This window comes from Lentinula edodes (genome assembly GCF_021015755.1).
Source record: "Lentinula edodes strain Le(Bin) 0899 ss11 chromosome Unknown C8R40scaffold_18, whole genome shotgun sequence".
NCBI lineage: Eukaryota > Fungi > Basidiomycota > Agaricomycetes > Agaricales > Omphalotaceae > Lentinula > Lentinula edodes.
This window is the reverse complement of record NW_025764324.1, coordinates 517,192-541,017: the sequence shown is the minus strand read 5'-3', so window position 1 is coordinate 541,017 and position 23,826 is coordinate 517,192. Positions and strand designations below refer to the sequence as shown.

The 23,826-nt window shown below is 46.4% G+C and overlaps 13 protein-coding genes across 13 annotated transcripts; 6 read left to right on the top strand and 7 right to left on the bottom strand.

Annotated features, from left to right (window-relative positions):
• Positions 1–28: 28 nt before the first annotated feature.
• On the bottom strand, positions 29–1,114 carry C8R40DRAFT_1105381 (uncharacterized protein). The gene is made up of 2 exons (XM_046228120.1): positions 466–1,114; positions 29–411 (listed from the first exon to the last, which is right to left on the bottom strand). Exons 1-2 carry the CDS (start codon positions 938–940, stop codon positions 113–115), a joined length of 774 nt encoding a protein of 257 aa, XP_046086299.1. The 5' UTR covers positions 941–1,114; the 3' UTR covers positions 29–112.
• Positions 1,115–1,319: 205 nt separating this feature from the next.
• C8R40DRAFT_1046084 (uncharacterized protein) lies at positions 1,320–2,135 on the bottom strand (the record flags this gene model as incomplete). The annotated part of the gene is made up of 3 exons (XM_046224350.1): positions 1,320–1,526; positions 1,586–1,960; positions 2,019–2,135. 3 exons carry the CDS (start codon positions 2,133–2,135, stop codon positions 1,320–1,322), a joined length of 699 nt encoding a protein of 232 aa, XP_046086298.1.
• A 1,175-nt stretch (positions 2,136–3,310) lies between these two features.
• On the bottom strand, positions 3,311–4,068 carry C8R40DRAFT_1170826 (OSCP/delta subunit of ATPase; the record flags this gene model as incomplete). The annotated part of the gene is made up of 3 exons (XM_046231598.1): positions 3,311–3,321; positions 3,388–3,490; positions 3,541–4,068. The coding sequence occupies 3 exons, from the start codon at positions 4,066–4,068 to the stop codon at positions 3,311–3,313; spliced, it is 642 nt and encodes a 213-aa protein (XP_046086297.1).
• Positions 4,069–4,475: 407 nt separating this feature from the next.
• C8R40DRAFT_1069669 (uncharacterized protein) lies at positions 4,476–6,822 on the top strand (the record flags this gene model as incomplete). The annotated part of the gene is made up of 4 exons (XM_046226137.1): positions 4,476–4,563; positions 4,613–4,728; positions 4,781–5,776; positions 5,827–6,822. 4 exons carry the CDS (start codon positions 4,476–4,478, stop codon positions 6,820–6,822), a joined length of 2,196 nt encoding a protein of 731 aa, XP_046086296.1.
• A 200-nt stretch (positions 6,823–7,022) lies between these two features.
• C8R40DRAFT_1237375 (uncharacterized protein) lies at positions 7,023–8,966 on the top strand. Its single transcript, XM_046233432.1, has 7 exons — positions 7,023–7,569; positions 7,631–7,727; positions 7,777–7,875; positions 7,934–8,026; positions 8,081–8,190; positions 8,247–8,338; positions 8,400–8,966. The coding sequence occupies exons 1-7, from the start codon at positions 7,239–7,241 to the stop codon at positions 8,673–8,675; spliced, it is 1,098 nt and encodes a 365-aa protein (XP_046086295.1). The 5' UTR covers positions 7,023–7,238; the 3' UTR covers positions 8,676–8,966.
• A 228-nt stretch (positions 8,967–9,194) lies between these two features.
• Positions 9,195–10,243, top strand: C8R40DRAFT_1170823 (uncharacterized protein; the record flags this gene model as incomplete). The annotated part of the gene is made up of 3 exons (XM_046231597.1): positions 9,195–9,470; positions 9,525–10,163; positions 10,217–10,243. 3 exons carry the CDS (start codon positions 9,195–9,197, stop codon positions 10,241–10,243), a joined length of 942 nt encoding a protein of 313 aa, XP_046086294.1.
• A 73-nt stretch (positions 10,244–10,316) lies between these two features.
• C8R40DRAFT_223912 (uncharacterized protein) lies at positions 10,317–11,266 on the bottom strand. The gene is made up of 3 exons (XM_046234386.1): positions 10,873–11,266; positions 10,545–10,825; positions 10,317–10,494 (listed from the first exon to the last, which is right to left on the bottom strand). The coding sequence occupies exons 1-3, from the start codon at positions 11,015–11,017 to the stop codon at positions 10,432–10,434; spliced, it is 489 nt and encodes a 162-aa protein (XP_046086293.1). The 5' UTR covers positions 11,018–11,266; the 3' UTR covers positions 10,317–10,431.
• Positions 11,043–12,957, bottom strand: C8R40DRAFT_224196 (Cation/H+ exchanger). Its single transcript, XM_046234388.1, has 11 exons — positions 12,778–12,957; positions 12,690–12,717; positions 12,622–12,631; positions 12,514–12,559; positions 12,201–12,459; positions 11,869–12,141; positions 11,779–11,817; positions 11,577–11,729; positions 11,445–11,528; positions 11,369–11,389; positions 11,043–11,309 (listed from the first exon to the last, which is right to left on the bottom strand). The coding sequence occupies exons 1-11, from the start codon at positions 12,796–12,798 to the stop codon at positions 11,125–11,127; spliced, it is 1,119 nt and encodes a 372-aa protein (XP_046086292.1). The 5' UTR covers positions 12,799–12,957; the 3' UTR covers positions 11,043–11,124.
• A 710-nt stretch (positions 12,958–13,667) lies between these two features.
• On the top strand, positions 13,668–14,434 carry C8R40DRAFT_1105334 (uncharacterized protein). The gene is made up of 3 exons (XM_046228119.1): positions 13,668–13,932; positions 13,991–14,237; positions 14,291–14,434. Exons 1-3 carry the CDS (start codon positions 13,794–13,796, stop codon positions 14,379–14,381), a joined length of 477 nt encoding a protein of 158 aa, XP_046086291.1. The 5' UTR covers positions 13,668–13,793; the 3' UTR covers positions 14,382–14,434.
• On the top strand, positions 14,360–19,176 carry C8R40DRAFT_223970 (cortical protein marker for cell polarity-domain-containing protein). The gene is made up of 7 exons (XM_046234387.1): positions 14,360–15,451; positions 15,503–17,747; positions 17,799–17,986; positions 18,043–18,101; positions 18,153–18,419; positions 18,475–18,952; positions 19,003–19,176. The coding sequence occupies exons 1-7, from the start codon at positions 14,514–14,516 to the stop codon at positions 19,067–19,069; spliced, it is 4,242 nt and encodes a 1,413-aa protein (XP_046086290.1). The 5' UTR covers positions 14,360–14,513; the 3' UTR covers positions 19,070–19,176.
• A 106-nt stretch (positions 19,177–19,282) lies between these two features.
• Positions 19,283–20,779, bottom strand: C8R40DRAFT_1045618 (C2H2 type zinc-finger-domain-containing protein; the record flags this gene model as incomplete). Its single annotated transcript, XM_046224322.1, has 3 exons — positions 19,283–20,444; positions 20,498–20,657; positions 20,707–20,779. 3 exons carry the CDS (start codon positions 20,777–20,779, stop codon positions 19,283–19,285), a joined length of 1,395 nt encoding a protein of 464 aa, XP_046086289.1.
• Positions 20,780–20,826: 47 nt separating this feature from the next.
• C8R40DRAFT_1105329 (Peroxin/Dysferlin domain-containing protein) lies at positions 20,827–22,421 on the bottom strand. Its single transcript, XM_046228118.1, has 3 exons — positions 22,182–22,421; positions 21,175–22,132; positions 20,827–21,125 (listed from the first exon to the last, which is right to left on the bottom strand). The coding sequence occupies exons 1-3, from the start codon at positions 22,388–22,390 to the stop codon at positions 20,907–20,909; spliced, it is 1,386 nt and encodes a 461-aa protein (XP_046086288.1). The 5' UTR covers positions 22,391–22,421; the 3' UTR covers positions 20,827–20,906.
• C8R40DRAFT_1045540 (GPI mannosyltransferase 2) lies at positions 22,417–23,642 on the top strand (the record flags this gene model as incomplete). Its single annotated transcript, XM_046224313.1, has 2 exons — positions 22,417–22,882; positions 22,939–23,642. The coding sequence occupies 2 exons, from the start codon at positions 22,417–22,419 to the stop codon at positions 23,640–23,642; spliced, it is 1,170 nt and encodes a 389-aa protein (XP_046086287.1).
• Between the last annotated feature and the right edge of the window lie 184 nt (positions 23,643–23,826).

Genomic DNA, 23,826 nt, shown 5'->3' with positions numbered 1-23,826 from the left:
CCATTCATGTATTATAGATGTATAGGTGTAAAATCTTTGAAAGTGTATAGCAAATGTGTGCAACAGGTTACATATTTTAGTCTAATTTCCAGCACAAACATCGTACTTTACGTCATTCGACATCCATCATTTCTACATCTTGTGCTGTTGAAGACAATGAAACTGCGTTAGGGACTGCATCCTGATTAGATACTAGTTCAGTGTCCTCAGGCTCAAGATTGTTTGAAGGCCTAGTCAGTGGACGATATAAAACGAGCGCATGCTGGTCTAGTGAAGATGGTAATGGAAGAACATTCGACAGCTCTCGTTGACGAATCCGTTCGAGTAAAGTTGGCGACACTAACGGACGAACAGGATCCGAGTCATTTTCATATTCATCATCCGACGAGTCCAGGTCCGTAACAACGATACCTGAAAACCTAGGTTTGGTTGTCTGGGGTATCGTAAGGGACTTGGAAAACTCACGATCTGGTTCAGGTTCATACCAAGAAGAACCTTTCATCCGGATCTCCGGTACTGCCAACGAGGGTGAAGTAGGCTCTTCAACAGAATCAGGTTGTATAGAGGGTGAGATTGAAGAGTATTCTACCTCCATTGCAGTGAGTGTATCTGGAAGAGGTAGTGGGCTGGAGGACGGAGGAGCCCCGGAGTGATTCATATCGAAAAATGTGGTGACTGAGTCCGGATTCGCGGAGGAGGTGGAAGCGACAGGGGGTGGATGGTGTAAGGAAAGATTGGAAAATCCTTTTTCCAACATAGTTACTCTCCGTCGTTTGGCGCTGATTGGAGATAGCGTTTTATCCAGTGCATCGTCCTCTCCCGGAGAAGTAGAGCGTCGTCTTTTCATAGACGGCTTGTTGAACCAAGGATGGGAGAAGTATGGTGTAGCAGCAATGGATGCCATCCTGATCGTTTGAGGTAGATATGTGCAATTTGACATCGACGACGCGACAACTTCACATGGATCACGTGATGGCAAAGTCTAAACCGAAACTTCTCCCAGTTTCTCCAATTCTAGAAAAGAGTCCCGAACATTCCTGAAGCAACACACTGCATCAAAGGCTGAAATGTTGACTGCGATCTGTAACACTTATGTACTGACGGGCCTAAGTAAATGACACAGTAAATAGGATATGTATGTATGTACACATTGAAGAACTTGGGTATGTAAGTAAGTAATTAAGAGGCTACTAGCCTACGTTCCAGGCTGTTCCAGGCAGCAACGCACTGTGAGGAACCAGATGAATACAAGGAAGAAAAAGAAAGAAGATTGACACATATGACTCCTGCACACAAGAACAAACGGAGCTGCGCCAGCTCTAATAAATACCCCTGAACAACTTAAATGGAACCCTCTGTGTCCATTCCTTCCACTCTTGACCGAACCGGGCTGCCAGCGCTTCATCTTCCTTCGGGATACGTTTTATGAGACCAGTCGTAATCATACTAGTGAGAATTAAATAAATAACGGACACCCCCTTGCCCAAAGTTGACTCCAGCACCTTGCACTCTATCAGCCAAGAACCCTGTGTAATAAATTATATCATTAGCCTATGCGATTGATTACAGTACGGCCATTACCTACCGGAGCGCAGTGTACCATTACAATGCCAGAGATAGTGCATATGACACCGGTGTACGCAGGGTGGCGAACCCAAGCATATGGGCCAGTCGTGACCAGTTTGTGCTCCTTCATGATTGTCATCTCGAAGGTGAACATGCGGCCTAATTCTTGATAGCAACGGTAGCGGATGTAGCCTCCTGTGGTAGCAAGGCAGGTTCCGAGAAGAAATAGTGGTGAAGGGTACAGATTCACCGAAGACGAACCATATATGGAAGGTTGGTCGATCCGCATTTGCATACCCAGAGGATACAGAACAATCATCGTGAATGACTGATATCCCAAGGTTTGTGTGACGATAAGCGAAATTTCTGCGAATGCAGCCACCCAGCATATAAACTGCGAAACACAGCGAGGTCAATTCCACATCAATTATGTATGTGGTCGGATAAAATACCTTAACCGTGGCTGGGACGCCTCTCTGCTTGACAATGATTTCCCAATTCGTTGACGGTGCTTGGTCGCTCTTCGCAGGCGGGGGATGAGGAGGCGTTGCAGTAACATGCAGGCCCATAGTCGCAAGTAGGATGCAAGGAACTTTAGTCAACGCCAAAACTGCTTCCATCCTGAGCAGTCGGACAAGGTCCAATGATCAACGATGCACAATACGAAATGGAAGGAAGAAGGAGAAGGACGGGAAACTGCAGCGATCCGGATTTTATGAAGGGGCAATCTCAACTCCTAGGGAAAAACCCATATATGCGCATGACGCAGACATTTTGGCTGAAAGCTGGGGTATTGGGCGGTATTTACCTGATAAAACACCTTTGCTTTATTTTCAGCTACCCCTTTGCTTACATCGTCGAAGAGAATTGTATTAAAAATTGTTCTTACCGAAAGCTACCTAAACAGGATCACCGGAGACAGAGACCAGACACCCCTCGCCTTGATTTCCTTTCTTCGGTATTCCTCGCACTTACTGGTCCTGCAAGACCATCGGAATTCCCTTTGAAACGTCACTGTTAATTGTCAGTGATTCCACTATGGGAGTTTTACATACCTAGTGATACAGTTCATATTCCGTGGTACAATTGCATCTTTGAGCATCTCGTCGACCTGTATCCAAGCACCAAGTGTCGCGGACGCTGAAATTAACCTTATCCGTATTAAAAAGATGATTTCCTGTAGCCTTGTTATGGCAGACACACACACCTCAGAACATCTTTAATCGGCTGGAGTCGTAGATGTATTGCCTTGAATTGCATGAATCCATCCGATCAGTTCCACTCCGTACTTCCATTCATATCGATAAACGAACTGAGAGGGACTAAGGCGCCCTACTATTCGAACCCAAGTTTGAACCGCAAAAAGCCGCCAGGTGATTATTTTACTCTTACGCGTCTATGAGCAGTGGACCGGAAGAAGCACCTCATACTATTCAGTGAAGGGATCACGAAGTTGGTTTGAAGAGGTTTACCGCCTTCAAAAGGACCTACTACATATTGTCTGGATCCTCTGCCGATCCACAACAATGGAAGAGAAGGATGTACAAGACCTTACACGTCTGGCAGAGGAAGACGTATTCTCAGCCACAAAGAGGGCAGGAAGTAATCGATCATTCGGGGCAAATTGCACCATGCGGGCTGGAGATATCGGATAATGCTCTATCAAGAGAGTTTGTAATTTATTTCATGGTCCATGCTATGACAATTTGAGGTATTACTTTTGCCCGCCTATATCATCTTCACTTCAAACGGACTCTGGGAACAAAAATAGTCAGTACAGACATTGGGATTCAAAAGATGTACATAAAAACAAGGACGTACGCGTTAAAGCAGCATTGAGCTTGGTGACACGCGAAAGGGCGCTAAGGTCGATGGTCTTGTCGCCAAAGTCAACAACCACACCGCCGAGCACAGAGGGGTTGACCTGCGATAGATGTAAGAAGAAAAAGGATAGGACAACGCTGATGAACAAACCTTGTTTGTAACTTTTAATGTCTTGGCCTTCTGAGCGGTCTGTGATTGCTTCAGTGTCGACTCCAGCCGCGACAGAATGTCCTTGGGAAGCGGAGCGGCAGAAGTCACGGTAACATTAAGCTCCCCGTTGTACTGGGAAACGAGCTCGTTGAAACCGTCCACAACACCTTCAACTTCTGCTAATCTACCATTCTCCGACAAAACAGTCAGCAGGTTCTTGGTGATGTCCGAAACCGACTCCTTCTTCGAGCCAGCACCCTCCAAAGTTTTAAAAACAGACGCAAGTCCAGTTGCCCTGTCCTTAGCTGATAGTGTGGGATTGTGAACGAAGGCTTCGACATCCTTGTTCTGCTTCAGGGTAGCAGTGAAGCTAGACAATTCCGTATGAACTTGGGTCAGAGTTTGGGGCGATTTTGCTAGAGCAGCATTGTACACTGCATTAGAGTATTTAGAGGCGATAGCTGAGACAGAACGACGACCAGCGATACGGGCGAAGGGCACGGAACGAGCTGCAGACACGAGCAACATTAAAGCCAAGTACTGGAGTCTGAGATGACAGGAGAAAATCGGAAGGTGAAGGTCATGTGATAATCGGCATATCGGCTCGCTGCGCGCGGGACTCGGCTATCGCGGCGGGACCAATTACCAATGGCCAACGCCGGTCGAACGCGATCGTCTAGGTGGAGTTCTCTGTCCACGTCCATCGTCATATTAAAGAGAGTCGTCGTTCCTTGCTCCCAACTTCCATCGCCTTTACTCGTTTTCTCTTCGTACAAATCTGGGAGGTAAACTTCTGACTGAACAATAAGAAGCTTTCCGTAAGTAGAACAATAGCACGTTTGTACAATGCTTTGTGCTGATACTTATTTCATATTTATATTCGCTCTCAGGACACGCGCCAGTTGTGTCTCTCTGCTTTCTCTCTAACGGTCATAATGTTTTCTTCCCTCGCCCGGCTGCGAGCAATTGCTTTCACGCTTTCCTTTCATGCCATATTCTCTTATGCATCAGAGAGCTCTCTATGTATGTGTATACTCCCTCAAACCTAATGCTCCACTCATTTTTCATCCAGTCACATCATCTGTAACATACTGCTCGACACCGGAGACTCTACTTATACAACAGTTTGACGTCGAGTATTTCGCCGCAAACCAATCCGTATCCTTCAATATCTCTGCCGAAAGTGTCGTACGTACATTTTCCTCATCCGGTCATCCGGTCGTTTCTCAGTAAATTTCAGGACTCCAATGTCAACGTATCAGCGAGCTTGCTCGTGAACGTGTTTGGGATTGAGCCAGTCAATATCACAATCGATCTTTGTGGTATCCTAAACGGAGCTCTTTGTCCCCTCCCTGAGTACAATTTTACTGGCTCAGACTCTATCTCCCTCCCCGACTCTATCAGTGGCATAATTCCTTCTTTCATATTCAAAATCCCAGACCTCGAGGGCTACGCGCAGCTGACGCTAATTGAAGTGGGCACCGGCGATGTCAAAGCATGTGTTCAGGCGACCCTGTCTAATGGTTTGTCTACTCGTCAACGAGCTGTGGAGTGGACTACAGGTGGCATCACGCTCTTCACACTTTTAGTCGCTTTGTGGCAGTCCCATAATCCAACTGCCATCCTTCCATATCGTTTGCTGGATTTGATATACTTGTTTCAGAGTATTGCAGTGTCAGCCTTGCTCGACCTCAATTACCCCGTCACTTACATATCATTCGCCTTGAACTTTGCGTGGTCACTGTCACTGTTCTCATCAAGCGATGACTCAATTCAGGATGCTATTAATAACATGCGAGCCTTAACAGGAGGGGGACTGGCCAACTCCACCTCTAGTTCTGCCGTTGCATTTGTCAATCGCAAACTTAGCCCCTTCAACTCCGATAGTGCATCTTCTAGCTCAGGAAGTATATCGACCCTATCATCATTAACGAGGAGAACTGTGAATTCATCGCTTTTGCAGCAGCGCGATGTTGCTGTAGTCACGTCGGAATCGGATAATGTTCTTTCGGCAGGGATTCCCATCTATGTGTCTACTATCAATATAGCAACTGCGAACGCATTCATGACTGTGTTCTTGTGCACGATCATGTTAATTGCGATTGCTATCTTCGTCTTCGGAGTTGGATGGGCATCGCTTTTGGCAATGGAAAAATTTCGTCTCGGCCCCGATGAGCGACGCAGCCGGCTCAAACGTACATATCCTTCTTGGGTTCGTGCATGGATTCTCCGTTTGGTAAGGTTCAGCTCTCCTGTATTCATTCAGTTCCTAATATTCTCCTGCAGAGTTTGGTAATGTTCATTCCGATCGTTCTGTTTGGATTTTATCAGTGGACGCTAAACGACTCTTGGCTTTCGATTCTGTTCTCTGTGATTGCTTTCTTGGGCATCATGATTGCAGTTTGTTATCCATCCGTCGTTGTCATTCGCTCCGTTCGTCGTTCCGAACCCTCAGTGCTGTACACTGACCCCTTCCTTCTCAACTCTTACGGTCCTCTCTACGCACAATTCCTTCCATCTCGATATTCCTTTTTCCTCCCTGTTGTTGTCGCAGCGTTTTTCAAGGCGATAATCGTTTCGTTCATTTCATCAAGTGGAATGGCTCAGATCATCCTATTCCTTATCCTCGAGGTGGCACTTGTCCTTCGTGTGCTCTTATTACGACCACACAAAGTTCGCGGCGCTGATGTCTTTTCATCATTCCTTGGTATCATCCGTGTCGTTTGTAGTGGGTTGATGATCGCCTTCGTTCAGAGCATCGGCGTTAAACCCATTCCGCGTTATGCCCTTGGCCTAGTTTTGGATGTCATAAATTCCATAACTATTCTTGTTGTGATTTTCAACATTGCTCTCCACTCCGGCCTTCAACGACTTTGGAAGCGCCATGAGACATCTACTCCATCTTCCCGATCGTCCTCTCTACATGGATCTTCAGACATCATTCTGGAGAAGAATGCCGCTTCATCATCAGAGGATTCTTCCAGTGACCCATTTGGAAGGCCGAGAAACCCTACTCCGGAACGAAATGTGCCTCTTGACCCCGAGATCAACCAACCTTACAACCCATCAAGTCCTACAGCTACAACAACAGATTACGCTAGCACTCGCCAGCGGGACTCAGAGTCCACGAATTTTGGCTCTGTTCTTCCCCGCCGATGGTCTTTTACCCCTCTTCACACACCAACAGACTCGTCCGCCCTAGATCATTCCACTCCGTTTGAAAGCACGTTATCTAGAACGTCCGAGGAACAGCTAGAGAAAGCATCGCATTCACGCGATTGATTTACCTGTAGACATATGATATCCCAGTATCTGCTTAATGTTTCGCTCTGGATCATCTCACATTCTTTGGACTTTTTTACTCAACTAGTTTTTTTTATCACACAGTGCTCAAAATTAGAATTCATCTGTATCAAATATTCCCTGTAACGAATTTCTATCTTAAACGAACCTGGTAGTTATTAATAATACTCGGTGTTATTCATAGTAGAACTATTTCTGAGTTTATCTGCGTTGACACCACTTCCCGAGTCTGCCCGGAGGGAGGAGGCCTCGTTACCGTCCCAGTTTGTCTAATCGAGCAGTGATCCAGGTGGGGATCGCGGCGCGAGCGGCGCTACTGATGGATACTACTAACTGAGCTTCGATTCTTCTTACATAAGTTTCTTCCCCTCTACTTTTAGTGTAACACTCGTTCGATGTTCCTACCAGCCACGCTCATCTCTCTGTCATGGTTTTCTGCTGTCTTTGCTGGTAGCGCCAACTTCGGAGACTCATGCAGCGTTTCTAACAACCGACTTCAAGTCGGAACTTACCAGTTCTACACCGACTGCAATTCAGTGACCTATTGTGCCTCGAATGGTACCTGTGCGCATCGTGGCTGTAGGAAAGACGATTTCCCTTTCGGATACCCACAAGACTCAGATAACCTCCCTCCAAAATGCGGGAAAAGCCAATTTTGTCCGGACGAGATGGATGATTGTTTGAATGTTTTGCCGGTTGGCAGCGCTTGCCAAATGAATCGAGACGGTCAGCAATGAAACTCAATTCAAATTGAATTGAATTGGCGAGCTCTGAACTTCGTGCGCAGACCAATGTGAAGGCCCACCAAATTACAAGGACCTTTTGGACACGACTAATCGCGGTCTGAATGTGAACGGATCTGTATGCCTCAATAATGTCTGCATGTCAGTGCTTCAGCTTACTTTCTTCCTGTCCTGACGATTATTCATACAGGTGGGCAAACGTTACGGAGAATGTCGATTGTGTGGTTCAAAATACGGCCTACATTGGCTACACCGCGAGCGGTGACGAGTTCATCGACATAGTATCACGGTATGCGATCAACGAACTGCCTCGTCGTCAATTCTTAGTACTTAATGCTTTCCATTAGCGGAAACTGTCGCGTTGGCCTTTATTGCGATGCACAATCTCTAAAATGCTTTCAGGAGAAAAGCTTAGGCGTTTCTTGCGATGCTGATAAAGAGTGTGTTTCCTCATGAGCATTTCATCAATATCTTACTCTTACGTTCCACATTAGGTGTTCGACGTGGAATTGTATGTCATCAGGCGTGTGTGGCACCGACCAAGCTCTAGACCGTCATCTTAGCTCTTGGGTGTATGCTATAGTAGGAATCGGGATTTTCGTAGGTAATAGCCAACTATTTTTTGTCCTTGCGCTCTTTTTCTAACGAAGGCACAACTAGGCATGTTTGGTACACTCATCGGACTCTTCTGCTTGCATACCAAACAACGTGATGCAGAACGGGAAAGGCGGCTGCGTTACTGGCGTGAACAGGCAAGCTCAGTACATTATACTCTTTTATAGGATAACAAGCTCACAAGCATACGATCCGCAGAACGCTTTTCATCAAAACCTTTCTCAGATGAGAGAAGCAGCTCGTTCGTCAATTTTGTCCATACCTGGAATTGGGAGCAGCACTCGCAGTACGCTCTATGGTGGCAATAACTCGGACGACTCACACGCACCTATGATGCCAAACGCACTGGGGCAGCCAAGGACATCAAGACTACGCAATCACGTCAAGGACGATGGAAATTCCGAGGACGATGATGAGAGCCTCATAATGCAACAGCCTGTTCAGTCCTTAAGGGGTGACGACGGGCGATTTTGATACAGGATATTTTGTAGAATGTTTCATCTGTTATCTCCAGCCATGTACGCGCTATCCTGTTACCATTGAATACTACCATTGAATACTTGGGCTTCGATGTAAAGTGACCGCTTTATCATCTCTCGACTGAGAGGTTGCAGGTGGCTAGTTTCTTGAATCTTTATGTAGTTGTTTTCAGGTACTCTCAATAGTGATTAAACTCGATCTACCAACTTCATCCCCTAATGTTACAGTTGTCATCGCAGGAAGATTATATTACCATCTTGGAGACCTTGTATCAGTCAAATCCCATGTTGACAATCATTATCATTGCGAAATGGCTTATAAGGCTTAGGAATAATTCAAAGCGAGACTTCGATTGCGATACGTCCGAGGAAAGAAGACGTACCCAAAATACTCCCAAAATGGGTTGCGAAAATTACGTAAATGCAATTACATCCGAGGAACTTAACGACGCAATTCTATTTGACCCCACCACCAGGCACTACGCGCGACTCAACGACGAAGAGGAGGCCTACGATGACCTCCATTTCTTCTATGGAAACAATTACCGCGGACACTCACCCACATTCTTCTTCTTCGCCATCGGACGACGAGGACCTCGGTCGGCGAAGAATATGGGAAAACGGCGACGAGGACCACACGCCGAGAGTGTCAAGCAAAGGGAAACAGAAGGAGAATGGATTTACGGATACTGACAGAGATGGATCTGAAGAAACTGTGCTGGAACCCCCGGACTCTGGTCTCTACCCTCCAACTACTGACGAAGAAGCAGAGACTAGACGGATTGAAGAGGTCAGTTTCTAACGATCGCACATTGTCCAGGACAAAATAATGATTTAATACTAGAACTTAAGACGATGGCAAGTTTCCGAGATGCAGAAGCGGAAAGCTGCACGAGAATCAATATCTAAACCGTCTCAGACAGCGCCAGACGGCGGTTGGAGAGCCAGTTCATTGTGGCAGAAGCCGAGTCATCGGCAGCGGGACTTGGGAAAGCACACAGCTCTTGGCTCTGAAGACTCCATTGAACATCTGCCCCTGGAAAATCTAGTGAATACCCCAGGTCCATCTCCATCTCCTTCACCCCTTCCCTCTCCATTACCACCCAACCTAGAAGAATATCCAGAGAATCCTTTTGCCAATCCACCAGCATCTCCATTTGAGGATTCACAGCAAGTCACAGCTGTCATGAGTTCTTCCGAACCTCCTTCCGATATCTCAACTCTAGCAGTCGTTGCTCCAACGCCAGAACGTCCGACGTTACTCGCAAAATCGGCCTCATTTTCTCGACCTCCTCCGCCTAAACCCATAAATATTCCGCCTCCGAAAACTCCACCGCCTCCGGTCAACGTTCCTCCACTTGCGGTATCACCTCTTTCCCTTGAAGGCGCACCACCCCACCATCATCAAGAACCCGAAAAGGAAACACGCTGGTGGCATGAATGGCTATGTGGTTGCGGTGAGGATCGTGATGCTGATAACCAGGTATCTTTTATGTGGACCATCTTTTCGAGTAACTCATAAATTCTAACTCACAGGGCGGGCGGACGAACCCTTTCGAATGATTGCCTCCATTTCCGCTTATGCTCGTCTATGTTTATATCCGCATTATTAGTAATGAACTGTATGCCTTGGTTGTGCTTCTAAACGTTGTGGACACTGTGGACCCATTGTAGATTCAAAACATACGACTTAAACAGTATGTAGCTATTCTGAATCCCTCCGTAATTCTCCAAGAAATCCCGTGCTGGCGTCATTGTGTAAACCTGACTCCCTGTGACTCGAGATGGGCCTTATTTTCAGCAAGGTGCGCATTCTAGTCAGATTATGAGCAGTGATGAGCGCAGAAAATGGACAGTCGCTCACAGAATTGTGGTCGCTCGATTGTCGTTGCAACGGAAGCATTGATATACCCAGCCGAGGACTGGGTCGTGCCGAACTTACTGCAGAAATATCTAGATCTACTCCGAGGTTCCTCTCGATATCACCTTGTTCAGACGAGGACGTCATAACCGCGATAACAGGGGCCGGACGAGCCCAAAATACCCAGTCAGGAACGGTACCAGTCCCATTCAACGTAGCGGACAGCGAAAGGGTCCGACCATGTACACCTTTTCCGAAGGAGAAAAAGGGAATGGAGAGACCGTCTATGGGGAAAGTCATGCGCGGTATGAGGTGATAATAGTGAACGAACGGATGATAATCGATCCTAGGACAACAAACGCTACCACAGGTTGGATATATAATGCCAGCAGATCTTCTTGGTTTTGTGGTGGGTTGTGAGGGGTTGCTAGTTCAGAAAGTGCTAAAGTTGATATGAAAACAGCACCGACTCCCATCTTGGGGATAAATTGAGAACGTTCAGGCTGAAGATAAGACTGGCAGGGCTTACTGGTCCTACATTACCATAAAGTCAGTGTTGGAAAATTCCTTGATAGTACTTTGCTTAGCTACCAAAATGGCCGGAGAAAAGGGCCTCTTGCCATGAGCTTATTTCTGGTATCCATTTGTAGAGAAGCATTATAGGGGGAATCCTCCTAAGCAATGCGACAGAGATAAGGAGGACAGTCAACCTCCAGGGCTCGATCCCTAATGAAGGCATATTAAAGTCTTTGAACGGCAACCAAGCACCTGGTGGTTCACGCAGGATAAGTATATGCAAATGTCTACCCAGCTACTATGAGATGCACCGATGTAGATAAAGCATGCACCTAATTGAAATAATGAGTGATGGAAATCTAAAATACGCAAGGATAAATAACGTACAATTGAGAACAAGGTCAATCACAGACGCGAAAATTTCTCCTTCGATTTGTTCATTGAAGTGTCCGTCCCATGACATAGCGCTTCCTTGGACAGAACATGAGGATGCGCAATGAAAAATAATGTGCGACATACCAGCAGCGAAAGCAGCTAACAAATCATCACTTCCAATAGTACGAGCTACACCAACGGTTAAGAAGGACATAGCTATGTACTGAGCGACATAGGATTCCCGGTCAATAAAGCCTTTCCGTTTTGAGAGCTGGAATAGATGAGAGAAAACAAAACCTGTCGCACATTCATAACAAGTCATAAGACAGTCAGCAAACAAACGGACCCATAACTAATCCCAGTACGACACCCAGAATGACTTGATCTATTGTTTGATTTATGAATATCAGTATATGTAGAGAGGTCGAAAACTCACACAACCAGCCAACTAAGAACCATTTGCCGAACGCAACCTTTTTTGAGGACTCGACAGTAAGATATATGGATATACTCAGAAATGGATACGCGAGACCGTCATTCGCCGCAGATTCTGCAGAAAGGATACGGCGAAGGTTTACAGGAACGTGTTTCACTGCAAATTTACCTCCCACAATAGCAGCACATATGATGGGGTCCGTTGGTGTGAGGCATGCTGCTATCGCAAGACAGGAAACGTAGCTCAACCTTGGAAACAGTGCTCTTAATATTCCTAGAAATAGACGAAATCACGATCTGTCGAAGAAGCTCAGAATAACAAGCGAATGACACCTCCTATGATCAACCACCCAGCCGCCATGGTTGGGATTACCATGGCTGAAAGTGACTTCGCATGTTTCCACATATAGTTATTTGGAAGTTCTATGCCGATAGCAAATAATCCAGTGGCCAGGACGATGCGCATAACTTCTAGCGTGATATTTTGTGATCCTTCAGACGAACTCCAAGAACGAGGATCGAATATGTTTCCGGCGTATGGCCCGATGACGATCCCGAAAGCAGTTCCGAGAACAACTTCGTTCAAATATAGCTAGAATAGCATTAAGAGATAGATTTTCGGAAGCAAGAGACATAGCAGACATACCTTGTCCTTCATCAGAAGAGAGAATAGTGAAAAAACGACCACAAATCTATCCGTTCGGACATCAACGTGTTTGGCATCCTTGCTATTTGCATTTTGAGGATTACTAACCCTCCTAAGCCTAGAAACCCAAACGTATGACTATCGGTATATGTGGATGGGCATAGAGAAATACTTACATATGTACGCTAATCCAGAAGCGGTTATCTTGCAGCTCGGTAAGCGCGGACGAAGGAATTACAACTTGAGTAATGCAGCTTCACTTACATCTAAAAGTTCGAGAGCCATTATACGTGTTCTCCACGATCTATGGACTTCTTTGGGCCAAAGATTTTGAAGGGCAATGATAACGAAAACGCAATGAAGAACAAGTACAGCAATGTACAGTGAATGTAATGGAGAGAGTGACAGATGTACATAGGTAAACCAATCGGCCTTCAACTTCGGCGACTTTATCAAGCTTTACCACCCCCTCTCCACCTTCTGATAGTCCTTTGCACGTTTTCCAAAGAGGTTAAGAGTTTTAACATCCTAGGATGGCGATTGACGAAAGCGAATCGAGAGCCTGGTTCAGTGAGATTATGAACGATCGGAGTCACTAAGACTTGATAAGAATTGTTGCTTCGTATACCCGCTATCATCCGTTCCCCCGTTCGCTCATTTCTCATTCAGGCTTCCCGAAAAAAGGCGGAAATGTGCGGTTCATCCAACATTTCTTTGCACACATCGCTGGATTCGAAGTGAAATGCTATGGGAAATGGAAAGATAACTTACAGCTCATCTGATATGGAGATTATTATATAGCCTTATATAACTTATCTCAAAATTTCCCAACACATTTCACTGTAGAACTGAACACGGCAATATGGGTTGGTGGTTGGCACGTACAGCACAGTATGCGTTTGAAATATCGATCCATACTTAGATACCAATACGACAGCAGCCAACCAGGTCACTCGTATATGACCTAGCATGACCTATTCTCTAAAAAAGTATATAGGACAAAAAGCTAACTTTTTTGAGGAGGAATGAAACTTAACTGAAAAAAAGGCTGCGAGTATGCTCCGTCCTTCCATGTCACTAACAGGCTTCCTTAGAAACTCAAGTAGGTCCAAGTCGCCGCAAACCGCTCATGCAAACGTCGATCTGAAGTGAATTCTCGTCCATGCAGGCGCCAACAAAGTGTATATATATAAACCAGAACGCAGTCGGAATCTCTTCTCGGTCCGAGTGACCCGTTTAATCTGTCACACCCATTATCCCTTCATTTCTCATCCATCATCATGCTCGCGAGAACTGGGTTTGTAGCCCGTCAACGATTCCTCGCGCCTCTATCCAGGCAAAGGAATGCATCTACATCGCCCACTGACCACCACGATCATCACCATATAGAAGAAGATACCACCGTTTACCCGAAAGAAGGCAAGAGCGCCATAAAGCTCGACTACGCCCGTTTGCTCAACTTTCTGAATTTATACAGGCTTTGCAACTCCGGCATGGCGTAGATTCTTTGTGCTCTCTATCATAATTGGCGCAGCATATCAGTTTGCTCCTGAACCTTCCGAAGAGGCGTTCGTCACGCGCTGGCTTGCGATGTACACCACCACTTCCGAGAAATGGTTGGATATGAATGTCAGGCATACCGTTTTGTCCAAGGAGGTTGCAGAGGGTGTGAATCTGTTCACTACTGCAACAAGACCACCAATCAATCGTATGAGATTCCCCCAGTGTGTATCTCTAACTATTTGTCTACAAATTGAATCTAATATCACTCTTCTAGGATGATGGATAATGCTTCGCCATTCAACGTCCAGGTGGGACTCAACGCGGACACTCGGGATTTTGTTGCGAAGACAGAGCACGAAGTTTAATATAGCCACGTGACGTTGATAGTGTTATTGAATTCTATTTTTCTCTCACATCCAATTGTTTGTTGAGTTTGTTGCAACCATCAGTCGTGGTGTTCTCCTTCATTCAGGACGAGCTCTCAAGCTCTCGGTCCCATGTATATCTCGTCACACGACAAAATCATGACTCGTTCATTACTGTTGCTCCTAAGCGTACATGTCGCCTGGGCCTCGCTGCCTTTGGTCGACTTTGATCGTATGGGCAAAGTAGGACTCGCTGGTGCTTTTTCAGGATTGGATCTCTTTCAAAACCAGTCGCACACGTTTGACTCTTCAACTTCTACACTTCTTGCCCGCGCATCCAATGGTTCACTGTCCCCAATTGCCTCTACCAACTCTGGGGGTCGTATCTTGGCTGGATGCACCCTCGACGACTCTTTCTATCTCGCAGGCTCATTTTCATCCATAGGCTCTACCTCGGCCTCTAATATTGCCTCATATACATCATCTTCGGGCAAATTCTCATCCTTGGGGTCTAATGGACCAAATGGGGAGATAGATGCCATCTTTTGCGACGCGAAGAACAAGAAGGTTTGGGTTGGTGGCTTGTTTACTTCACCGGGAGCTGCCGTCGCTGTGTGGGATACCTCAGCAAACTCTTGGTCTAAACCGCCTTTTAATGGCTTGACTGGTGCTGAGGGTCGTGTCCTTTCTATCACATCCAACTCTTCAGACTCCAGCCTTTTCTTTGCTGGCTCGTTCATTACATCTTTCCAAGGAAACGGAACCACCTTAAATGACACAAACAATCCCAACGTTCCTTTCTCTCCTGGTGCCTCGCCATTTTCATCCTCTCTCGTTCCTATTCCCCTTCAAGGCGCGCAGATAGTCGGCTCGCCATCGTCTACCGATGCTCAATTCAGTAATGTCTCAAATATCCTTTGCCCCGCAGGCTCAGATGGCCCAGGGAATACCTGGTTCGCTGGTGACGGAAACCAAGCAGTGATCACAGTCCGCGATTTTTCGTTTCTGCAGGCTAGTGGAGTCAGGCTTGGGAATACCTTCCAAAGTAACCATGGAACTACAGGATTCAGGCAAGTGAGAAGATCTCCGGTTGTTCCATTCATCTGATTCATTCCCTTTAGTGTGACCACGATCCCCGATAACACTGTACAAACACTCAAATATCTTGATCCCACCACTCAGCAAAACAATACCTGTTCCACCACCTGTCCACTCTCCACAGACTCCTCAATTTTGTACCAAGATTTCTTGTTTGATTCACCACTTTCTATTACTGGTGTTGCGATCACATTATCTGAATGGACAGGAGACGGACCCGGATTGCATATTTTGCAGTTGCTATCTTCAGGAGCCTTCGCATCTGCCATCGATTCTAACAACGTACAATCTTGTTTTGCACCTAATCCTTCCAACACAACGCGAACTGGTAATTGGGAAGTGAAAGTTGCACAGACGAATATTTCAGGAACCACCCAGTCTGTCCTTGTTTCTGATGTCGCGGTTGGTACTTCGGCCTCCGCAGGCCCCAGTCTGACATGGCAGCCTTATGTCTCCGCGTCCGGTGATTATAACATCAACATGCTGGTCCCTGGATGCACGAACTTCCAGGACTGTGCCGCACGTACGACGGTCCAAGTCACCATATTCCCAGGGAATGGATTAAACCCGACGGTGACGAATGTGGACCAGACCAACACTGAGGATGCTTCGGTCTCCATTTACAATGGCCCTATCCTACCCACCACCCCCGACTTTGTCACCACGATAACCATGACGCTTGCTGCTAACCCAACTGGGAGTGGATCAAATGGGCAGTATGAAATTGTGGCAGATCGGATCGAGTTGGTCCTCACGTCTGCAAATGCTACATCTTCTAATTCGAGTGGCTCTGCATCAAGCGACTCATCAGGGTCCAATCAGGGCTTTGGGTTCTTTGAATGGCCACTTAGCAGTACCTCTTCTGTCGATGCTACTTCAACTCTTGCAAACTCAACCGAAACATCCGCAGACCAAGCTGCTATTGGGTTGTTCAATGGAATTGGAGGGAACGGCACCATCTCGAGTGAAAATGCTGCGATTGCTAGTGTCGCGCACCATTCCTCCGGAACGATCTTTTTGGCAGGAAATTTCACAATATCTTCGAACTCCAACAATATTGTGTCATACAAAGATGGATCCATTTCCGCCCTTCCGGAAAATGGGTTAGATGGATCTGTTACTGCTTTGGCACTTGATGGAGACAATTTGTTTGTTGGCGGTTCCTTCATGGATACATCGTCGGCTTCCACTAATGGACTGAAGGGTGTTGCGTTATACAACGTTCAGAGTCAGAAATGGAGTGCATTGGGTGCTGGCGTAAATGGAAAAGTCTCCAGTCTGGCAGTCAGCGGTAGCCAGCTATTCGTTGCCGGGAACTTTACACAGCTGTTCACTTCTTCATCTGACACTGCTGGATATGACGCTCCTGGATTTGCAGTATGGAACATCTCGAATTCCGTCTGGGTAAACAGTGGTGGCTTCGTGGTCGGTTCTATGACCTTTGTTGCGAACGAGACTTCGCCACAGTATATCGCCGGTAATGTAGTTGTATCAGAGTCTTTTGGAGCTAGTGGTATGGTCATGGTTCAGAATAGTGCCTCTGATGTGCCGAGCATCTCTCCTTTGGGCGTCCAGCTTGATGGCTCAATTGCATCCGCTAGTACCACCTCTACACGCAGAAGGTCCATTGTTTCTCGTACTTCCTGGATTGCGCACGTGCGCCTCTCACATTTGTTCTTCAAGAGACAAACTTCATCGAGCACTTTGGTGGCACTGCCGGATGCGCTTCCTGCAGTTGCCCCCGCTGTATTGGCCGGTTCATTTTGGACGAATAGCACTTCAAATGATGAGGTGGCTATAATTGGTGGAAACTTCTCATTCCTCCCCTCTGGCTCCTCCTTTGGGTCAACTGAGGCAGCTAATCTGGGTATTTATGACCAGAGTCTTGCCACGATCACTGCTCTGCAGGGCAATCAGGTCAACGGAACGGTTCGTTCTCTCTTAGTGAACGGAGATACTCTCTATGTCGGGGGCCAGTTCACGATCAGTGGCCTTAATGTGGACGGATTCGCAATTTATGACCTTGCTAAGCAGCAATGGGATGTATCGGGGGTCCAGGCCCTTCAACCCAGCTCTGGCTCCTCTGTCGTCGTTCGCTCCATCACTACTTCCACCTCGAAATCCAACACTATCATTGTCGCTGGTACTTTTGCGCAAGCTGGCTCTTTAACTTGCCAAGCGATATGCTCTCTGGACACTTCATCTAATCAGTGGAACTCCCTTGGTAGTGGTATAAACGGGGAAGTATCTTCGGTCTCATATGCAGGAGTAAGTTGATTTGCATTGGTCTATAATAGGTTCTAAGCCCAATTTCTCCAGAACAATCAAGAAACGTTGATTGCCGCAGGTTCTATTGCCCTTTCGGACAGCACTGTGGCTAACGTGGCTCAACTTACCTTATCGAATATGTCCTGGGCTGAAGTTGGCTCAGGCTCAGACATTCCTGGCCCTGTAACTGCTTTGGAGGTTAACAACGCGAACGCAAGCAGTATTTTCGCAGCCGGAAAGTGAGTATCGCGCTTGATCTGATCTCAGTATCTTCAGACGTACTGATACGATACAGAACGAGTGATAACACTACTTTCTTGTCGTTTTTCGATGGTCAAAACTGGACAACATTGGGTATGCTACTCTTAAATTTGAGTGAATAATCATTCTTATGGTTTCCATCAGCTTCCACGCTCCAGAAGGACACCATCATTTCACAACTAGCTATGGTTCCTCTACAAAACACACACACTGGTAACAGCATCATCGAATCTGACCGAATGTTAATGATCTCAGGTGTACTGGATGATTCGTCGTTTGGAAATGCGTCTACCGCTCTCTTTGATGGCGCAAGCTTTATTCCGTACTTTGTTTCTTCCACCGTTTCTGGGACGGCAGGATCCGTCTCTTCTCTCTTCCACTCATTCTCAACTTTCAGCTTCACACAGCAGCGTAGGTGTTCAACATATGTATATAAGAGAGGTCTGATATTAATTCTTTCTTGCAGATTTTCTCGCCACCGGTGTTGTCATTCTTATTTCAATCGCTATATCCGCTGGTGCGGTCTTCCTCTTAGCGCTCATCGGCATACTTTGGACACTGTTTGCCAGACGTGACCGTGACGATAAGAAACAGTTTGATGCGGCAGATGATGATGATGACTCTATTCATCATCGACCTTCATCACTCCTTGAACACATTAATGCTGCGACGCGCGGGACCATCATCGGTGCAAGTCCGTTTGCGCCGCACAGTAGTGAGAAAGAGGAAGAGAAGCTTGAAGGTGATGGTATGGAGCCTGAGTACACGCATGACGGTGATAATTATGTTCGCGCTGAAACACCGAGCGCCTATGGTGGCGCTATGGGAACCGAAGAAGCCAGTAGACCTGCGCATGCGCGATATTCATTTGATGGTGCTGGGGAAGGTGAACTTGCACTAACAGCAGGAGCTGAGGTGGAAATATTGGACGATCGGGACCATGCGTATGTCATTGAATGTTTGCGAAGTGCTTGGCTGATATTTTGTTCTCCAGATGGTGGTATGCTCGAGATGTAAGGACCGGACAAGAAGGCGTTGTACCCGCAGCCTATTTATACTAGATTATTGGGTGTCATTCATGTTCGTCGTCGTTCAGTTGTTTGTTTTCGTTCAAATTTTTTATTAGTTTTCGTGCGCACGATACCCATTTCATGACAGTTTACACAGACTCTTCATACATCTTGTCGATGATCAACCACTGCAACGGTTATATGTTACAAGTACATTCTAATATATGACCTATAATATGCAACCAAAAGGCGCAGTGTAACTCATCATTGGAGGACTAGAGATTGATGATAAATAACTCGGCGGAGATTCACAAAGGACAAGAACTTACGTGGATCTCTGTAATGCTTTTGGGCATTATGTCTAAATCCAACTTTGGTCTTGAAATTTTCGCGCCTTGCCTGATCACGGAATTCTCGTATGTGTCGACCGGCTTCTCTCGCTTCGCCCCTGTTGCGTGCCTTCACAACATCTGTACCAGCTCCAAATGCGCCAAAACCGCCTTTTCGAGGGACCAGAAGCGATTTTTTGTCCCCGAGTAAACGGCGTACAATGGCAGCTCCAGAATTTGGATCGACTTCTCCACGAGGGGTACCGGGAAAAGACTGCGCATAATACCGCCGCATACCGCGATGACCTATTCGTGCGCCAGAAGGTAAGACAAGTTCGTACTGCGAGTCGCCGTACGTGACTTGGCCACCTGGAAGGTCTTCTTCGTCTGACTCCTCTTTGTCTTCATCCACTTCAATTATCTCGTCGTAGTCGCTACCATCACTATCTTCCCATTCTTCTTCGTCCTCCCCGACGTTCGCCTTCTTCTTCCGTAAATGAGCATCAGGATAAGAAGACGTAAAGTCATAATAATCTGATATCTCCAGCCGATCATCTTGCGTATCATATGCGACTTTGCAATGACTCTTATCCACCATATGCTTGCGAACAGCGTCCAACGTTCGAAACTCTCGACTCTTCTCATTGCAGAAAAGGCACACATTCCCGACAGCTATTTTTTCGCCTAGATAACCGATTAATCCTTCAGCATCAACAAGATAGTCGGCGTCTGGGACAAAGAAAGAATGCGCAGAGGCCATGTGTAGGAGGTTGGCTTGGAGGTCAGAGAATTCAGATGAACAAAAGAGACAGTGGGCGGGGGATAGTCGGGAACGGGCAGCAGCAATTTTTTGGTCGATTGTTTGGTTTTGCTCGTCTTCTGCAGAATCGTTTACGTCGAGGGGAACGGGTGTCTCTTGGGACTCCAATTTAGAAGGATTCTTGTTGAATGTTTTCACTTCTGCTTCATACTCTTCCTCTAGTCCGTCCTTCTTTGCGAGCTTGTATGCGAGCTTGACACTTGCCTGGAGCTCGGTTTCCTTGTGTTTCTTAGAGTTGATATGAGATCGATACGCATTCTCTGTGGAATATGTTTTACTGTTGAACTTCGCTCAGAACCTTTGAGTTGAATATACTCGATCGGTACTTACTTGCACACTTCACATACAGATCCTTTCAATGAAGACATGATCGCGGTCTCCGTACGTCTCTCGGTGACCTTTTCATTGAAGACAGCGGCGCTGACTGGAGGTAGACCAGCCACCCTACGCTTCATGTTGTATCTATGGTGATCTGAACGGTAATGTACGCCTGCAAAGCCATATCAATTGCCTGCTGAAAATTTAAGTATGAAACGTACGCTGCTCCTCTGCGGAGACAAATGCGATGGAACATGATATACAAGTGAACAAGTGTTGTGAATGTTCATCCATGACAATAGAGTGAAGAGTTCAGATGAGATGAAAGTTTAGGAGAAAACTGGACGGATGACTAATGAGATTAACTATGCTGAGTGATACAATACATGACTTGTACACCGTGACGAAAATTCACAACTATCTATGAGACTCCTTTCGAAAGGGCAGATTTTAATCTTTGTCGAAGAGGACTTTCTGTCTCCGAATTAGCCTCCGTTTGACGGTATGGACTGGAAATCGGGCTGGCATTGACCATTGTGACAGTGGTGCGACCTCCCTCTACTCCAGTTTCTCCGTCCTCTACTATTTCGACAACTTCATTTACCACAGCGACCCTTGTCCAACGTCGATATCTTGTGTACTGAAAGATGTATATTAGTCATGGAAGAAAAAGCACAGTTGATACAGACCTTGCCCATTCCACCTTTACTGCTTCTAGCTTCCCACTTGTTGTCGCCATAAACCCATCCGTCAACATCAGTAGGGATATCCTCATCTTCTGATTCATCTTCATCCTTCTCAGACGATGGACGATCGCCTTCTCCGTTTACAGGACTTTGGAGTGAGTTGACGTCCTTCATTTTCCCTGCAGCCTTCATTATAAGGCTCGAATTTTCTTCCTTTGGTGCTGGTACAGGCTTCTCGACGCGAGAGACCACACCGTCTTCTTTCCTTACAAGGACTCTCCACTCAGGTTCTTCCCATTTCCATGTCGCGGTCCGCTTGACTCGCTTCCCATTACTGTCACGCAGATAGACTGAAGTTGGCTCGGGAAGCACAAAGGCATTGGGCGGAGACACTGGCTGCAAAGAAACAGAACACCAGGAGGGTCTCTCACCAGGAAGTAACGCAGGGGAAAAGTCCAAACCCATCCACCATCGCTGGTTTTCATATATAGTAAACAAGAATCGAAGCGATAGTCCTGGTTCCACTGAATTTAAGGTAGCAAGCGTCTGGTAAGACAAACTGCGTAGAGGAAGTGGCTGGCCAGTTACTTTAGACCAAACGTATAATGTGCACCATCTGACCCAGGCGCTCTTGAGAAGGGTGTTCCGAAGGACAAAAGCACATGGGGAGTTCCACGTTATGCCCACGGTGCCAGTGACTGCGATGAGAATCCGCAGAGGGACGTAATATGTGAGGAGCAGATACGGAGGATACAAGATTGCAGAAACTCGGAGAAGGGTAGAGAATGCAGGGCGGGATTTGGGGAAAAATTTGGCGTCAGGTAAAAGAGATTGGATAGTTGTCAGATCTGCAATAGTTGCCTGAAGATTGGTCTCTGTAACCGGAGGAGCAGATGACCGTGCGTTTGCTGAAGCAGTGATCACTGTGAGTGAAATAACAACTGCAATTGGAAGAAAATATCTGAGATCTCGGTCAAAGTTGAATACCAATAGAACCAGATAATGCTGACCGTAGAGTAGCGTTCGACAAAAGACATACAGCCCACCATGAAGCGAGAGCCAGCCAAGCGTCGTATGACGTCGAGCGCGACCAGGTTAAGATCTCAAAGGCATTCTTGACCAAGGCAAAGTATGGAGCTAGTTGGACAAGTACAGCAGTCAATGGAAATGGCACAGTGCTGGTAAACTCATGAAGACTCGTCGTTGTCGATGAAGGCATTTTGCCTTGGAGCAGATTAGATAATCATGACTCTTGAACGTCAACATACAAGGCGTCTTGTCTTCCTCTCCTTTCTTTCTAGGACTTTTATCTACCTCGTAGCTTACTGGAGCTCGTCGACACTATCCCTTTTCGACGCGTCTCCGAACCTAGTGCAAATTTCCCAATGGTCAAAACCCTTTCTTCGCTGGGATGTATTCCATTTTGCGCATATTGCTGAACACGGCTATGTCTATGAGTATGAATGGGCCTTCCTCCCTGGTCTTCCAATTGTCATGACCTTGTTCAAAAGCCCCAATATGCTCTTAGCTTCATCGATGGTGGCTATAGCCTGTGATTCGACGATAGTCCTTTATCGTCTGACATTACATCAATGTGGCTCGTCCAACTTTGCCTTCCTCGCGGCTGTTCTGTCGCTCTTATCAAGCAGCCCAGCTACCTTGCGACTTGCACCGTGCCCTGAGCCTTTTTTCACGTACCTCTCGTACAGAGGTAAGCCAACTTATTTTTTGTATGAGACCTCCTGTTCATTAATCATCCAACATCAGGGATGTTATATTGCGCACGCTCAAAATGGTTCTTTGCGACAATCTGTTTCTCCCTCGCGAGTACATTCAGATCTAACGGCATTCTCTTGGGTGGCTTCATAATCTGGGGTCTCATAGTAGAGCCTTTTCTCAAAACAAGGACACTGCCAAAACACTTTTCCGTATATGTTAAATCCATTGTATATTCTGCAATGAATTTTGCTCCATTCATATATCATCAGGCGACTGGGTATACTGCCTTTTGCTCTAGCAGTAATATCACAAGTCCCATTCACGCTCCTTGGTGCTCCCGGTCACTTCCTCTAATTTACTCCTATGTCCAGATGACGTACTGGAACAATGGGTTATTTCGTTATTGGACCTTGGCACAACTTCCGAACTTCATCATCGCTGCACCCCCGTTCATTGTCATTTTTGCATACTCTGTGCATGTCTTGAGAAGGATTGCGAGGGAAGGCGTGTCGGAGCCATTGTTAGCGCTTATACCTCATGCGATTCACGCGTGTATACTATGCGGCACGTTGCTATTTACCTCGCACGTACAGATTGTGCTTCGCCTTGCTCCTTCAATGCCGCTGTTGTACTGGGCAGCAGCCTGGTTGGTTATGGATCATCCGAAAGCAGCACGGTGGTGGGTGTATTGGGCAATCGTTTGGGGCCAATTGTCAATTCTACTTTGGAGTATCTTCCTTCCACCAGCATGAAAACATTTTTGCACTCTTGATTCGGATGAATACACGTGCAACGGGACTGCTGGGTGAATCCAGTAATGATACAAGATATAAAATGAGTTCATAATAAGTAAAGGTCAGTGACATAAATAGGGTTGAGGCCCAGAATTGAAAAAGACAGGAAAATTGGGCACCCATCAGTCATGTTCCAAAATTT

Excerpts from the sequence above, each read along its gene's own strand:
- C8R40DRAFT_223912 (XM_046234386.1), bottom strand. The coding sequence starts at position 11,017 with ATGGGAGTCGGTGCTGTTTTCATATCAACTTTAGCACTTTCTGAACTA. Across the intron at positions 10,826-10,872 it reads CCTAGGATCGATTATCATCC|ACGGTCTCTCCATTCCCTTT; the intron begins GTTCGTTCACTA and ends CTTTCCCCATAG. Across the intron at positions 10,495-10,544 it reads AATCGAGCGACCACAATTCT|AATGCGCACCTTGCTGAAAA; the intron begins GTGAGCGACTGT and ends TAATCTGACTAG.
- C8R40DRAFT_1105329 (XM_046228118.1), bottom strand. The coding sequence starts at position 22,390 with ATGCCTTCATCGACAACGACGAGTCTTCATGAGTTTACCAGCACTGTG. Across the intron at positions 22,133-22,181 it reads TTGTCGAACGCTACTCTACG|ATATTTTCTTCCAATTGCAG; the intron begins GTCAGCATTATC and ends CCGAGATCTCAG. Across the intron at positions 21,126-21,174 it reads GTAAAGGTGGAATGGGCAAG|TACACAAGATATCGACGTTG; the intron begins GTCTGTATCAAC and ends TACATCTTTCAG.
- C8R40DRAFT_1105381 (XM_046228120.1), bottom strand. The coding sequence starts at position 940 with ATGTCAAATTGCACATATCTACCTCAAACGATCAGGATGGCATCCATT. Across the intron at positions 412-465 it reads GTATGAACCTGAACCAGATC|GTATCGTTGTTACGGACCTG; the intron begins GTGAGTTTTCCA and ends CTAGGTTTTCAG.
- C8R40DRAFT_224196 (XM_046234388.1), bottom strand. The coding sequence starts at position 12,798 with ATGGCTCTCGAACTTTTAGAT. Across the intron at positions 12,460-12,513 it reads CTCTTCTGATGAAGGACAAG|CTATATTTGAACGAAGTTGT; the intron begins GTATGTCTGCTA and ends ATGCTATTCTAG. Across the intron at positions 11,529-11,576 it reads GTTAGCTGCTTTCGCTGCTG|GAAGCGCTATGTCATGGGAC; the intron begins GTATGTCGCACA and ends GTTCTGTCCAAG.
- C8R40DRAFT_1105334 (XM_046228119.1), top strand. The coding sequence starts at position 13,794 with ATGCTCGCGAGAACTGGGTTTGTAGCCCGTCAACGATTCCTCGCGCCT. Across the intron at positions 13,933-13,990 it reads CACCGTTTACCCGAAAGAAG|GCTTTGCAACTCCGGCATGG; the intron begins GCAAGAGCGCCA and ends GAATTTATACAG. Across the intron at positions 14,238-14,290 it reads AATCGTATGAGATTCCCCCA|GATGATGGATAATGCTTCGC; the intron begins GTGTGTATCTCT and ends TCACTCTTCTAG.
- C8R40DRAFT_223970 (XM_046234387.1), top strand. The coding sequence starts at position 14,514 with ATGTATATCTCGTCACACGACAAAATCATGACTCGTTCATTACTGTTG. Across the intron at positions 17,987-18,042 it reads AGTATTTTCGCAGCCGGAAA|AACGAGTGATAACACTACTT; the intron begins GTGAGTATCGCG and ends GATACGATACAG. Across the intron at positions 18,102-18,152 it reads TCAAAACTGGACAACATTGG|CTTCCACGCTCCAGAAGGAC; the intron begins GTATGCTACTCT and ends GGTTTCCATCAG.
- C8R40DRAFT_1237375 (XM_046233432.1), top strand. The coding sequence starts at position 7,239 with ATGTTCCTACCAGCCACGCTCATCTCTCTGTCATGGTTTTCTGCTGTC. Across the intron at positions 7,570-7,630 it reads TTGCCAAATGAATCGAGACG|ACCAATGTGAAGGCCCACCA; the intron begins GTCAGCAATGAA and ends CTTCGTGCGCAG. Across the intron at positions 7,728-7,776 it reads TGCCTCAATAATGTCTGCAT|GTGGGCAAACGTTACGGAGA; the intron begins GTCAGTGCTTCA and ends TTATTCATACAG.